Source organism: Lacerta agilis, chromosome 8, assembly GCF_009819535.1.
Source record: "Lacerta agilis isolate rLacAgi1 chromosome 8, rLacAgi1.pri, whole genome shotgun sequence".
NCBI lineage: Eukaryota > Metazoa > Chordata > Lepidosauria > Squamata > Lacertidae > Lacerta > Lacerta agilis.
This window is the reverse complement of record NC_046319.1, coordinates 59,318,698-59,331,124: the sequence shown is the minus strand read 5'-3', so window position 1 is coordinate 59,331,124 and position 12,427 is coordinate 59,318,698. Positions and strand designations below refer to the sequence as shown.

Genomic DNA, 12,427 nt, shown 5'->3' with positions numbered 1-12,427 from the left:
CCTAACCATTGATCCATCTAGCTGAATATTATCTACACTGACTAGCAGCAGCTCTCCAGGGTTTCAAGCAGGAGTCTCTCTTACCCCACCTGGAGATGCTGAGGATTGAATCTGGGGCCTTCTGCATGCAAAGCAGATCTATCTTCTTCTTCTTCTTTGGCAATCACTCGTAGCCGAGTAAGATTGTCTTCAATAAACACAGTTTTAACAATGAGTCCATAAGTGACTGTGGAGGTCAATTCTGGACCCACACATCCTTCCACAGTCGGGACATTGGTTCCTGGGTGGGAGTAGATCATGGTGTGAATTTGCCAAGCGTGCCTTCCTATTAGCACGTTTCTCCCTTGCGTCCTGAGTTTGAGTGTCTTCAAAGTCCATTCCAGTAGCACCTTAGAGACCAACTAAGTTTGATCTTGGTATGAGCTTTCGTGTGCATGCACACTTTTTCAGGGTATCTGAAGAAGTGTGCATGCACACGAAAGCTCATACCAAGAACAAACTTAGTTGGTCTCTAAGGTGCTACTGGAAAGATTTTTTTTATTTTGTTTTGAGTATGGCAGACCAACACAGCTACCCACCTGTAATTCAAAGTCCATGACACCTTTGATAAAGGCTGTTCTCCAACTGGAGCGCTCGCAGGCCAGTGTTACAACTGATCTACAGCCCCTCTAAATTCCCAGGGTGCTGGGAATCGTAGCTCTGTGAGGAGTGAACTAGTTACCATGACTTTGCCAGGGGGTGTGTGCTTTAAATGTAAGTTGTGTATATTGTCAGAGAAACGAAAGGAATGCTAAGATTCCCCTGAAACACGGTTTGAAAACTGCTGCACTTTCATTTTTGGGAAGTGTATTGTTATCCTATTGGATTTGTTTTGTGCTATGTAGCTTGTACCATAAAATGAAAACTTTCAATGAAAATGCATTTTTAAGGCACTGCATTCCAAACATAATTAGCAGCAATAGCAGGATGTTAAAGAGGTTTGAAAAACAAGCGCATTGTAGCTGGCAGCATCATATTTCAGAAGCATAAGGGCGTGTGGAGACTTGTGATGACTCCATCTGGTTGAAGGTTTTTTTAAATATACACAAGCCAAACAATAGCTAGCCTTCTATTCCAAAGTGCTTTATTCACTCGACTCATTACCTGTATACCTTTTTGCAACAATACCTTTGTGATTACTAGCAACACTTTTATGTATCTACTACAAAGTGATTGTTGCCATAGAACCACTAATCATGACATTGGCCTCAGCGCTGAGCACTTTGCCTGTGGTTTTCTCCACCATCTTTCTATTTCCACTGGCAAGCCTCAGAAACACACTTTGCATGAATCACCCCTCAGGCTGCAGGCTTTACTGGATAGTGCTGAAAAGTTAGGAGTGAAAGAGTAACTGAAATCATAGGCACAGTGTCTCTGAGCAGTGTGTATTTCGCATGCAGGTGATCCAAGTTAGTTTGTACCAATGCAATGAAACCAGAGGGCCATGGGCATAGCCAGGATTTTTGTGGGAGGGGCAGGACCTCGGATTTGTATTTATTTTTATTTATTTAGGGGGGCATCTGCCCAGGCTACGCCCATGCAGAGGGCTTGTGAGCATTATGTGAAGAGTGAATTTCTAAAGGTCACCTTATTTTCTGAAATGCAAACTAATAAAGGTTTACAAAAAATTACGAAAATATTTTTTCGTAGAAATATATCCTTGAAAGGTTTTGTGTCCTGCAAGGTAGTGCCCAGATGAACGAAAGCCTGGCCAACGGCCAATAGCAACCTTCTCACTCCGACCCCGAAGAGACCAACATAGCGCGCGCCTTAAACGCGGGAAAATGAGCCGTTCGCTTCCACAGACTTCCGACCACTTCAACAGATACGCATGCGTACTCGGCGAGCAACCGCTTGAAAAAGAAATGAGGACTCAAAGAGAAGGAAATACAGTAGGTGGAGCTGGGAAGCGAACGGGAGGAAATTCGGCGCCTGCGCATAAGTCCACGCGAGGGCCGACGGCAGGCGAAAGTTCTGCGGCGCCTGCGCGCTAGCACTCCCTCAGCTCCTATTGTGAGCGAGCGCCAGTCTTGCCGCCCCGCGCGGGACGAGTCTCGCGAGAGGTCAGCACAAGGCGGTTGGCCTGAGGCGCTTTCTGCTTGTGTCTCTTTCGTCAGGAGGGTCGCTTCGCCGACCTCCCTTCGCGTTCTGCCTCGCTCTCCCTTCGAGCCAGCCGCCTCCAGACGAGCCATGTCTCGCTACCTGCGGCCTCCCAACACCTCGCTCTTCGTGCGGAACGTGGCTGACGACACCAGGTGTGTGTAAGTGAGGCGGGGGGTGGAGAGGGCATGGCAGCCGCCTGGCTGGGCCTGCTGGACGAGGCGCGGAGAAAGAGAGAGAGAGAGAGGAGCCCCCTCCCCCCCGCCGCCATTAGCTTTCTTGATTCTTCCCGTCCCGCATAGGCGTTATGCAGAATCGGCCAGGCCTCAATTTAAGCTGGAAAAAGAGCTCGCGGCGGAGGTCTTCGCGAGCCGCCTTCCCGCCATTTGTCTAATCTTCCCGCCCCACCTCCCGCTTCTTGTGTACTCTTCGTAGGGCCCCTGCACACTATGCCCCTCGTTTCACATCCCAGTTCAGCGCGTTTGTTCCGTGGCGCTTAACTGCCAACGTCGTTCTGAGGTCTCAGCACGCGGGTTCCCTGGGAGTAAGCGCCACTGAACTTCTGTGTGTTGTTCTCAAGCTTTCCCTTTTGGAGCCAAACATGACTTGGCAAAACGCAATAATAAAAATAGGCATTTAGGCTCCGCTCTTCAGCCGGAACAGTCCCCCGAGTAGCTTACAAATAAATGTTAAAAACCCTATCGCAGCAGGGTTTATTTTCAAAGCCGCTTTTTTTCGTTTTCCCTTCCTACGCACTTCTTGTCCCCCGCGCTTCTTGTCCTTTTTCTTCTTTTCCCCTCTTTCGTCTGTGCTTTTTACCTGCACACCTATATATTATTTCATCCCCACCTGAGTCTCCTCTGTCTTTTTTTTCTATTCATGGCACCATCTAATTTCTGTTTGGAATTTTTCCTCATTGTATGGTTTTGCCATCTATTTTCAACCAGCTGCGATGGCTATAATGTACTCATGTCTCTGAGGAAGTATCCTTCTGAATACTCAGTGCTGGAAAATAAGGAAGGGAGAGTACTTTGTGGTTAAATCCTGCTTGAAGGTTTTCTACAGGCACCTGGTTGGTCCCTGAGAACTACAGTAAATGCTGGACCAGGCGGGCCATTGGCCTGATCTAGTGGGCTGTTATGTTTTTAATTACCTCTCTAATCCAAATCTACAATTTTTAGGTTTTCAGTTTCCTTATCTAGTTCCTTTTTGTTTTACTAGGTCTGTTATGCCAGGTCTCTCTCCCTCCACCTATGGTTAAACTTGTTAGCAAGCCTCTAGAAATCACTTGAAATATAGAGTAGTTTATATTCAATCAAGTGTGGCTGAATTTTTCTATTAATTCAGTCCCCTTTCTTTACTTTAAAAAATGTTTCCAGGTTGCAATATCAAGGAAAAGGAGAATGTGTGTCATTAGGAAAATTTTATATTAGATATTAGCATTTAAATAGTACCTTTTTATTTAAAGCACATTGTTTCAATAGGCCTTAACACAGCTCTAAAGTATTTTACAATTAGCAGTTCATAGCTCCTGGTGATGGTGGATGTGCTCCTTTACTTTTTATCCACTATTATTCTGTAATAATTCCTAAAAGTCTTGAGGGACACTTTAGCATAGATTTTTTTTTATAAAAAAAAACAACCTTGAAAATGTTTTCTTCTAACTGATACACTTTAATAATGATTTAATATATAGTGGAACCCTGGGTTACGCACGCGATCTGTTGCGGGTCGCCGTGCATTTCCCGAATGCACAGAAAAAACGGAAGTAGCACAATTTGAGCGCTTTTTCGCATGCGAGAAGTGCGCAGAAGCGTTCTGTGCATTCGGGGGTCGCGCACGCGCTCCGGAAATGCTTCCGGGTTGCGGGCATTCTTAACTCGAACGTCCGCAACCCAGGGTGTGCATAACCCGGGGTTCCACTGTACTTGTATTGGGGAGTGTACTGTTATCACAAAATGCTAAGGAAAAAGTCTTCTGTCCCACATTGAAGTAAGTTTCATTATTTTCAGTGGTTTTTATTCCCTGTTGAGTTAGCATGGAATTGTAGCCTTATGGTTGTATCCAACATGAATCCCACTCAAAGTTAAGCCATTGATATTATTGGACAGTGGACATAACCTAAAATAGGTCTTATCAATTTCAGTGGCTCTAAGCCAAACTTAGTTGGATAGATCCCTTAGGGTTGTATCCAACGTTACTGTTCCACTTGCACAACAGAACTCCCCAAAGCAGATTTTGGGCACACGGCAGAATTCTGCAAGCACAGCATTGGATACAACCTTCATTTCAAATAGTGGCTTTACAATTGTCTCTTAAATGTGTGTTCGTATAGCCTGTTGTTGTTTTTCTTCAGCTTGCTTTGATTATAATTAGTAAAGACACTCAAATGGTCAGTGTTCTGTTTCAGGTCTGAAGATTTGCGTCGTGAATTCGGTCGTTATGGTCCGATAGTAGATGTGTATGTACCTCTGGATTTCTACACTCGCCGTCCAAGAGGATTCGCTTATGTTCAATATCCTTTCTTCAGATGGCTGATTAGTGAGGGGTGTTGAAGTTTGAAATTCACGTTTGTGTATGAGGTAACAACCCTAAATGAAAAAGCTGTATCTTTTGTGTTGTATATAATGTCATTGTAGTGTGCTCCATTTCCCTCACAGATGACTATCTTACAAAATTTCTATAAGTTATCAAGTAAAATGTGCTTTCTTATTGCAAGCTTCATATACAGATTTGTGCTTTTAACATTGAAATGGCCTTTGCTGCTGCCTCCAAGTGTATTGTTGCAGTTTTATATTACTGGCATTGATAAACTTGTTCTTGTGCTTAGCAAAATGTGGCTGATATTTTATTGTTTAACTTCGTGGAAACTGGAATAATTTGATCAAAAGCAGATTTGTATAAAATGAGGTGAAAAGTTTTGCTCTGATTATTGTCCCCTAATTTACTGTCCTCTGTTGTTGCCTCAGAGTGTAAAGCTGTACAGTAATGGCGACCCCAAAGAGAAAGCATGAAAGAACCTTTAGAGTAGAGTTCAAGAATTAAGGCAAGTAGACAAGCCAAAGACCTCTTAAGGATCAGGCTTGAAGAGAAGGGAAAGTTTGGGAAAAGAAAAGATAAAGAAAAAGCTGGAAGAAGGACAAGCCATAATGGGAGACAAAGCTTCGCTTTATCTGCAAATGGGGGAAAAGGTTGTTTTTCAAAGTATAAAGATAAAGCCATCTGTCACTTTTGACCAAGCATCTCATGACAAGTCCTTCTGACAAGCACTTAAAGAGTTAAAGGTCAAGATGAAGTTGACTGGTGGCCAAGATAAAAGGAGCCAAACCTGATGTATCCTACAGAATAAGAGCTGTCCTCTGGCTGCTTGTGTAAGTGATTAATCAATCAATTTTTCTGGTTTAGTCTAGCTGTGGGCCCTGTAATAATTTGCTTAACGTTGGTAGTATCTTCTGAAATTACAGTTCTCAGTGAAAAGCAGTCACTCATTATTTGAAATGAGTGTACCTGTAATAGGGTGAAAGTTGGCTTCAGCTTAGGATTTGGTATATGAACATATAGGGATAATCTGTTTAGGCTACTTAAAGGTATGCTGGATATGGGTTATTACATTATATAATAAAATTTGGCATAATTTCATACTTTAATACCTTAGTATAAGAATCTAGGAAACATCTAGTACTAGTTTCATCAGCAAAGAGCAACATTTTGATGTCTTCTAATAAAGTCTCTGCTGAGGGAAGCAAAACAGATTTTCAGAGAAGCTATATTTGAAATACCCATATAGACAACTATAGAATATTTTTTTAACTGAAATTTGTCTTTTGTCTCAAATAGATATTGTTAATGTCAGCTAATTTTTGTTATGCCATAGAACATGCCAAAAAAATGAGGACAAGTTGGTAAACAAGGGTGTGTGATGACATTATGGGAAAGCCAAAGCTTGCTAACTGTGTAGCTGTAAATACATCAAATTCCCAAGTACCTTAACATCTAGCACATTTGAAGATGTCCGTGATGCTGAAGATGCCCTTCATAATTTGGACCGGAAGTGGATTTGTGGCCGCCAAATAGAAATCCAGTTTGCTCAAGGAGATCGTAAAAGTATGTATACTGTCTTAACAATTGCGTAGTGTAAAACTTAAATCCTAATACTCAGGGCTATGTATTACCGGTAAATGTGTTGTCTGACTTGTCACAAGAACACAAAATCTGGTGCGGGTTTAGCACTGTGAAATAAATTAGATTATTTAAAAGCATTTCTGTCCCAATCTTCAGCCAACAAGGTTCCCAGAAAGGCTTGCGTATGGGACAATAAATTAAAACAAGACCACTTTGAGGGGGTTTTCTACAAGCGGTATTTAAATTTTATGAAATACATAAATAAGACCCACAAGCTTACACTAAATAAATAAAAGTGACACAAAGGGAAAGGGACAAGAAGGGAAGCAGAAGAAAACTTAGGCACCTATTCCTAAACAGTTGTTAATGACTAGATGGCACAGTTCAGGGTTCTGTTTAGGGAAGTTTTTAATGTTTGTTGTTTTATTGTGTTTTTAATATTCTGTTGGGAGCCAGCCAGCATGGCTAGAGCAACTCGGTCAGATGGGTGGCATACATATAATAAAATTATTATTAATAATTTTTTATGGAAGGCCTGATTGAGCTAGGCATTCAGCAAAGTGGCTGGAATAAACCCTGCTTCCTATCCATCCCACTGAGACAGTGATGGAATGTCTGTTCCCAGGGAGAGGAGGCCAGGTGTAGTTGGTCTATCACAACAGAGCTGATGGAGTGAGTGCTACTTACCATTTTTACAGTTCTAACCTGTGATTGGAGACAAGGAGAAAATCCTGGAAACAAAGCTAGTGGGTTGGATCCAATATCAGTAATACTCAAAAGTAGACCTATTTAAGTTAATAGAACTAACTTAGTATCTACCCAAGTTTAATAGTCCAACTCACCCTCATTTGTCAAGAAGTGTGCAGATCATAAACTAGAATGCTGGATGCCAAATAAAGGATGCAAAGTTGATTTGCATGTTTCTGATAATTTCTGCACGGTGCGTGTGTATTTCAGCTAGAAAATATATTCATATAAACATCTTGCATTTGAGTGTGTATACAACGCGGGTGGTGCTGTGGATTAAACCACAGAGCCTAGGGCTTGCCGATCAGAAGGTCGGCAGTTTGAATCCCCGCAACAGGGTGAGCTCCTTTTGCTCGGTCACAGCTCCTGCCCACCTAGCAGTTCGAAAGCACGTCAAAGTGCAAGTAGATAAATAGGTACCGCTCCATCAGGAAGGTAAACGGCATTTCCGTGCACTGCTCTGGTTCACCAGAAGCAGCTTAGTCATGCTGGCCACCTGACCCAGAAGCTGTACGCCGGCTCCCTCGGCCAGTAACGCGAGATGAGCGCCGCAACCCCAGAGTCGGCCGTGACTGGACCTAATGGTCAGGGGTCCTTTTACCTTTACAATAACTTACTGTAATTGAGTATTATAGAAAGGTTTTGCTGTTGATTATGGATAGGAAACATTTGGCCCTCCATATATCTTAAAATAAACTGAAATGATAGGAAAGTACAGTATGTTTTTTAAATTGTTCCATTTCAGAGATGAAGATACATTGGTGGTGGGCAGTCATTTCAGGGGTCTGTTGCTTAATGATTAACATGTATTGCATTTACAAACATCAACTGAGAATTTTTATTGTAACATTAAAAAATTGCTGTTCTGTTCTTCTGTAGCACCAAACCAAATGAAAGCCAAGGAAGGAAGAAATGTATATAGCTCTTCCCGTTACGATGACTATGACAGATACAGACGTTCTAGAAGCCGCAGTTATGAAAGGAGGAGGTCAAGAAGCCGCTCTTTTGACTACAGCTATCGCAGATCTTATAGTCCTAGAAAGTAAGTGTTGTACTTGGATTGACCTATGCTGCCATGTAATGGAGAAGAGAGATCATATTGACTGTTTGACACTTCTAGATATCAAGTCACCTTTGTAATAACATGCATGGAAGTTGTTGTACCTTGCATGGACCATCCGAAAGTCTGTGCATCACTGAAGAAAAATGAAAAACAAATGCAACTCTCAAGAAACTTAACGTAGTTGGGTGTGTGTGAATAATTTTAAAGGTATATGCCACTGTTTACTTTTTCTGATGTACCTTTTTAGCAGTAGACCTGCTGGAAGACGTCGACGTAGCAGAAGTCGTTCAGATAATGATAGGTAAACATTCTTTTATATAACAAATTCAAAATCAGACTAGTCTGTGCCTGCAAGAGTAAGCTATTTTGATATGAGATACCCAACTCCTAGCAACTTGTCCATATTCAAATGTATTATCTTCCTCTTTCTGATAGGTTCAGACACCGTAACAGATCTTTTTCAAGGTCAAAGTCCAATTCAAGATCACGATCTAAATCACCCAAAAAAGAAATGAAGGCTAAATCACGTTCTAGATCTGCATCTCGCACTAAATCTAGAGGCACCTCTAAAACGGATTCTAAAACACAATATAAATCCAGCTCAAGATATGAAAAAGAATCAAGGAAAAAAGAACCAGCTAGATCCAAATCTCAGTCGAGATCGCATTCTAGATCTAGATCAAAATCCAGATCCAGGTCATGGGCTAGTCCCAAGTCCAGTGGCCACTAACAATGTACCTTGTTTTTAGGCATGTATCATCCAGTTACACAGTTGAGTTATGATGTTGCAACATTGCTTAAAATAACTTTCGTCAGTTATCCTGTTAGCAGACAATTAATACTATTAAAACAAAATATTGAGAATCTTATACAAAAGAGTCCACTTTGTTAAATGTCATGGGCAGCTACTGAGGTTCTTGTGGTGTTTCTATGTATATTTTTGTAAAAGACTTGCATTTTTATGCTTCAAATATCAATGGCACATTATGACAGTAGTTTACAGCTTGTCCTAATGAACTTGCCCACAAACAATAACTGTTTGATGTATATTTAAATTGTCCAATAATCCCTGCAGTACAGTTGGAAAACTGCACAGTTGTGATGCACTAGTAACGGCTGTGAAATCAGAAATACTTTGACATTTGAGAGGGAGGGGATTTGCATTTTTCTTTCCCACTTGTGCCAAAGTGGCTTGTTCCTGAGGCATTGTGAAAAATAGTATTAAGATTCTTATTGATAACATCTGAAGGGATGGTTCTTGTAGCATAGCAAAAAGGAGATAAAACAGCCATGAGACTGTTGTGGATTTTGTCAAGGTTCCAGGTACTTTTTGCTGGCTACTATATTGACACCTAAAATATTTAGTTACATAATTAGGTAAATGTGTATACATTTATATCCAGTGTATTGTGAACAGTTGACCTCAAAATTGCATAAGGTTACTTGCTGTAAAACTGCAACGAAAACATCTCAGATTAAAGTGTACGATATGTAAGAATTAATATTTTTTTGCCAATGACTTCATAGGTAGCCTGTGTATCCATAAGAACCAATTTCTAGTCTCCTATCTTTAATAATTATAATTGACAGTTTTGAGTTTACATGTCAGAACCTACATCATAGTAGGTTAAACTAGTCTGTTTACCCAGAAGATGATTATAAATTGTGCTCCACTTGCAATGTAGCATATCCAGTTGCAGTATAATTTATCATAATGTGAGCTTCGTCCCTATGAAGAAGAGCTGCATCCTACTTTTGGTTTATTGTAATACAGTATCAGAACCGAACATGAAAAGTTGCCATGGCATAATCTCAAAGTATTCTCTGCAGAGAGCTCTATTGTATTACAAACCATAGCTTTTTAATTCAAATGTGAATGCCAGTATCAAACATTTAAAGACCCTCTACTTCTTTTTGGTAGGATAATTGAATGTTGATGAATTGTTTTGTTTCAATTTTAGTTCTAACAGGCCACTCTAAATAAAGCTGGCTTTTAAAATTCTGGCTGTGGAATGTGTTTAAGAAGTGATTCTAGAACCTTTGTATATTTGATAGTATTTCTAACTTTCATTTAATGTTAAAAGTTAACGTTCTGCTATGCAATCATTTATATCTGCGTTCCTTTAATTTTGTAGACTTTCCCCCAATGTATAGTTTAAAACAAAGTGTAAAATGGTAGCGTTACTGTGCAGCTCTGGTCAGATGAAAGTTGTGGAAATAAACTTTGTATTTCCTTTCTTATAGAGGCTTCTAAAAGGGTATTTTTATATGTTCTTTTTAAAATATTGTGTACTACTTTAAAACATCAATGTTTTGATCAAGGAAGACCCAGCTTATTATCTGCTGTAAATTTAGCAAACATGCTGTAATAAAAGAGATCCAGTGATTTTGCATTGTAATCTTAACCTGTTCCAAACAGTTTAAAATGTATCGGTTTGTGGCTGAGGGATAAAATTTTATATCGGTATTGCATAAAAGTGGGTAATAAGTTGTATTGCTCAAGACATACCAATGTTTTTCCAACTATGTTTGGAAGGTTGGTCAACAAAATAAGATATTCTTTGTTGGGATAGTTTGGTGTAGGTATTTGTATAGGATTGCATTTGACCAGTTTAAAAAACAAAATACCGTATATACCGGCGTATAAGATGACCCCCAACTTTTCCAGTTAAAATATAGAGTTTGAGATATACTCGACCACAGATTTTCCACCCAGCGTATAAGACGACCCCCAACTTTTGAGATGATTTTCCTGGATTAAAAAGTAGTCTTATACGCCAGAATATACTGTATCGGTCAAATCAAGTAGCTAAAACAAGCCAGATTGTAGTGCTCACTGTAAAACTCCTGGTTCCTAGAAAGCTCCTGTTCTCCCTAGCACAGTGCTAGGTTATATGAAGTCATTCATCATCCTGTTACGATATAACTGACCCTATGATAGTCACCATTGTGGCACATAAGGATGCAGGATTCCTTTTCTAGGACCCAAACTTTGTTCTCTGACTACACTTTCTGCGAAGTATCCTTGATGCAATGACAGGCAGTCATTTGAGACAATCATGCCAGATGCATCCTGCACAAACCTCCATATTCATAGTTTTAAGGGCTCATTCTGCATTTATATTCAGTGTACATGTGTATTACACTAAGAGGTGCTATCTTTACATCCATGCCATACCTTAGCTCAGATGTGCACTGGGGCTACTATATTTATGGCAGAAGTTTCCTGGAAAATTAAAGAATGGTTGACTACTACAACAGGGTTGTATGCTTTTCCAGGGCTGCATTTGTGGGCACAGGGAGTGGGGAATCCCTCAACCATGTACCTGTAACAGCTACAAGGTACCATGATGCAAGTAAGAGGTTCTTGGGTATATGGATGATTTTGGAAAGTCAGGTATCCTAAAACAGATAGAGTATTATGAATTCCTATCATTTTCCACTGGTTGCATACCACACAAGAAGTGACTTACATTTCTTTCATTATTCCTTTTCAAATAAATACATTATAATTCTAAAAGCCAGTACAGTATTGCTCATTGCTCACCCTTCCAAATCTCTCATGTGTCAACATTGTAAGCTAAATAACTGCTAGTCTTATGGCAGACAAGTGTTTCAACTTCCTACTTGGCCATAACAATCACTTTAGGTTTGGTTGATCTGCAAGTTTGTTGGGGTCACTGGGATGCACATTTGCTTTAGTAAGCAGCTATAAGTCCGTGTTTCATTTTGTCATCCAAACAATGCAGCAGACCCGACAAACCAGTGATGGGTTTGGGAAAGAGCACTGTGAAGGTTATGCACTGTTGCTTTTAATTTTGTGTAAGCTCACCAAATCCTTTCACCTGTATAAACTATTTCAAACTGGGGCGTGCATAAATTATATGTCCTGCTTTGCACAAATACTGTTTAATGATTAGTTTCTGGGACAAAATCCGTTATGGGCAGTATCTTTATCAGGCAACCTAATTGTCACAAACTGGACAAGCTGCTGGGTTGTCGCAAAAAAAGTAAAACGGTGCAATACTTTTGTTGAATACGGGTCTGTTGTAACTAGGGGGGCAATGCTGTATGTATTGTGATGCCTCTTCCATTTTGCTTGATAAGAGAGGCAGCCACATTCCCCATATTAAAATTAGGCAAACTGAGCAGCTGAACCTGTTCCACCAGTGGTGGCTTGGCTAAAGGAAACAAGTCTTCTCAATGGCCACATCTAAACGGTTGAACTCTGCCATCAGTGTCAATTGGCATTGTCTGTCATATGCCAAAACCTTTATTTTTAATGAGCTGTTACTCATGCTATATCCATCTTACTATACTGTTATTTCATAGCTGGTTAACTGCCTTGTGTAGCAC

General features: G+C 40.4%; 1 protein-coding gene across 6 annotated transcripts; it reads left to right on the top strand.

The window, feature by feature from the left end:
- The first annotated feature begins 2,053 nt into the window (after window positions 1-2,053).
- On the top strand, window positions 2,054-8,935 carry SRSF10 (serine and arginine rich splicing factor 10). Of its 6 annotated transcripts, none has more exons than XM_033157752.1 (6): window positions 2,055-2,294; window positions 4,550-4,654; window positions 6,140-6,243; window positions 7,888-8,050; window positions 8,319-8,372; window positions 8,507-8,935. In XM_033157752.1, the coding sequence occupies exons 1-6, from the start codon at window positions 2,230-2,232 to the stop codon at window positions 8,799-8,801; spliced, it is 786 nt and encodes a 261-aa protein (XP_033013643.1). In that variant the 5' UTR covers window positions 2,055-2,229; the 3' UTR covers window positions 8,802-8,935. The 6 variants fall into 6 exon arrangements, with proteins under 6 accessions (XP_033013647.1, XP_033013643.1, XP_033013642.1 ...); XM_033157751.1 differs by having other exon boundaries at window positions 2,055-2,300; XM_033157756.1 differs by having other exon boundaries at window positions 2,054-2,294; window positions 8,319-8,579.
- Window positions 8,936-12,427: the final 3,492 nt, after the last annotated feature.

Coding starts and splice junctions, on each gene's coding strand:
- SRSF10 (XM_033157751.1), top strand. CDS start 2,230: ATGTCTCGCTACCTGCGGCCTCCCAACACCTCGCTCTTCGTGCGGAAC. Junction 6,244..7,887: donor TGCTCAAGGAGATCGTAAAA/GTATGTATACTG, acceptor GTTCTTCTGTAG/CACCAAACCAAATGAAAGCC. Junction 8,373..8,506: donor AGTCGTTCAGATAATGATAG/GTAAACATTCTT, acceptor TCTTTCTGATAG/GTTCAGACACCGTAACAGAT.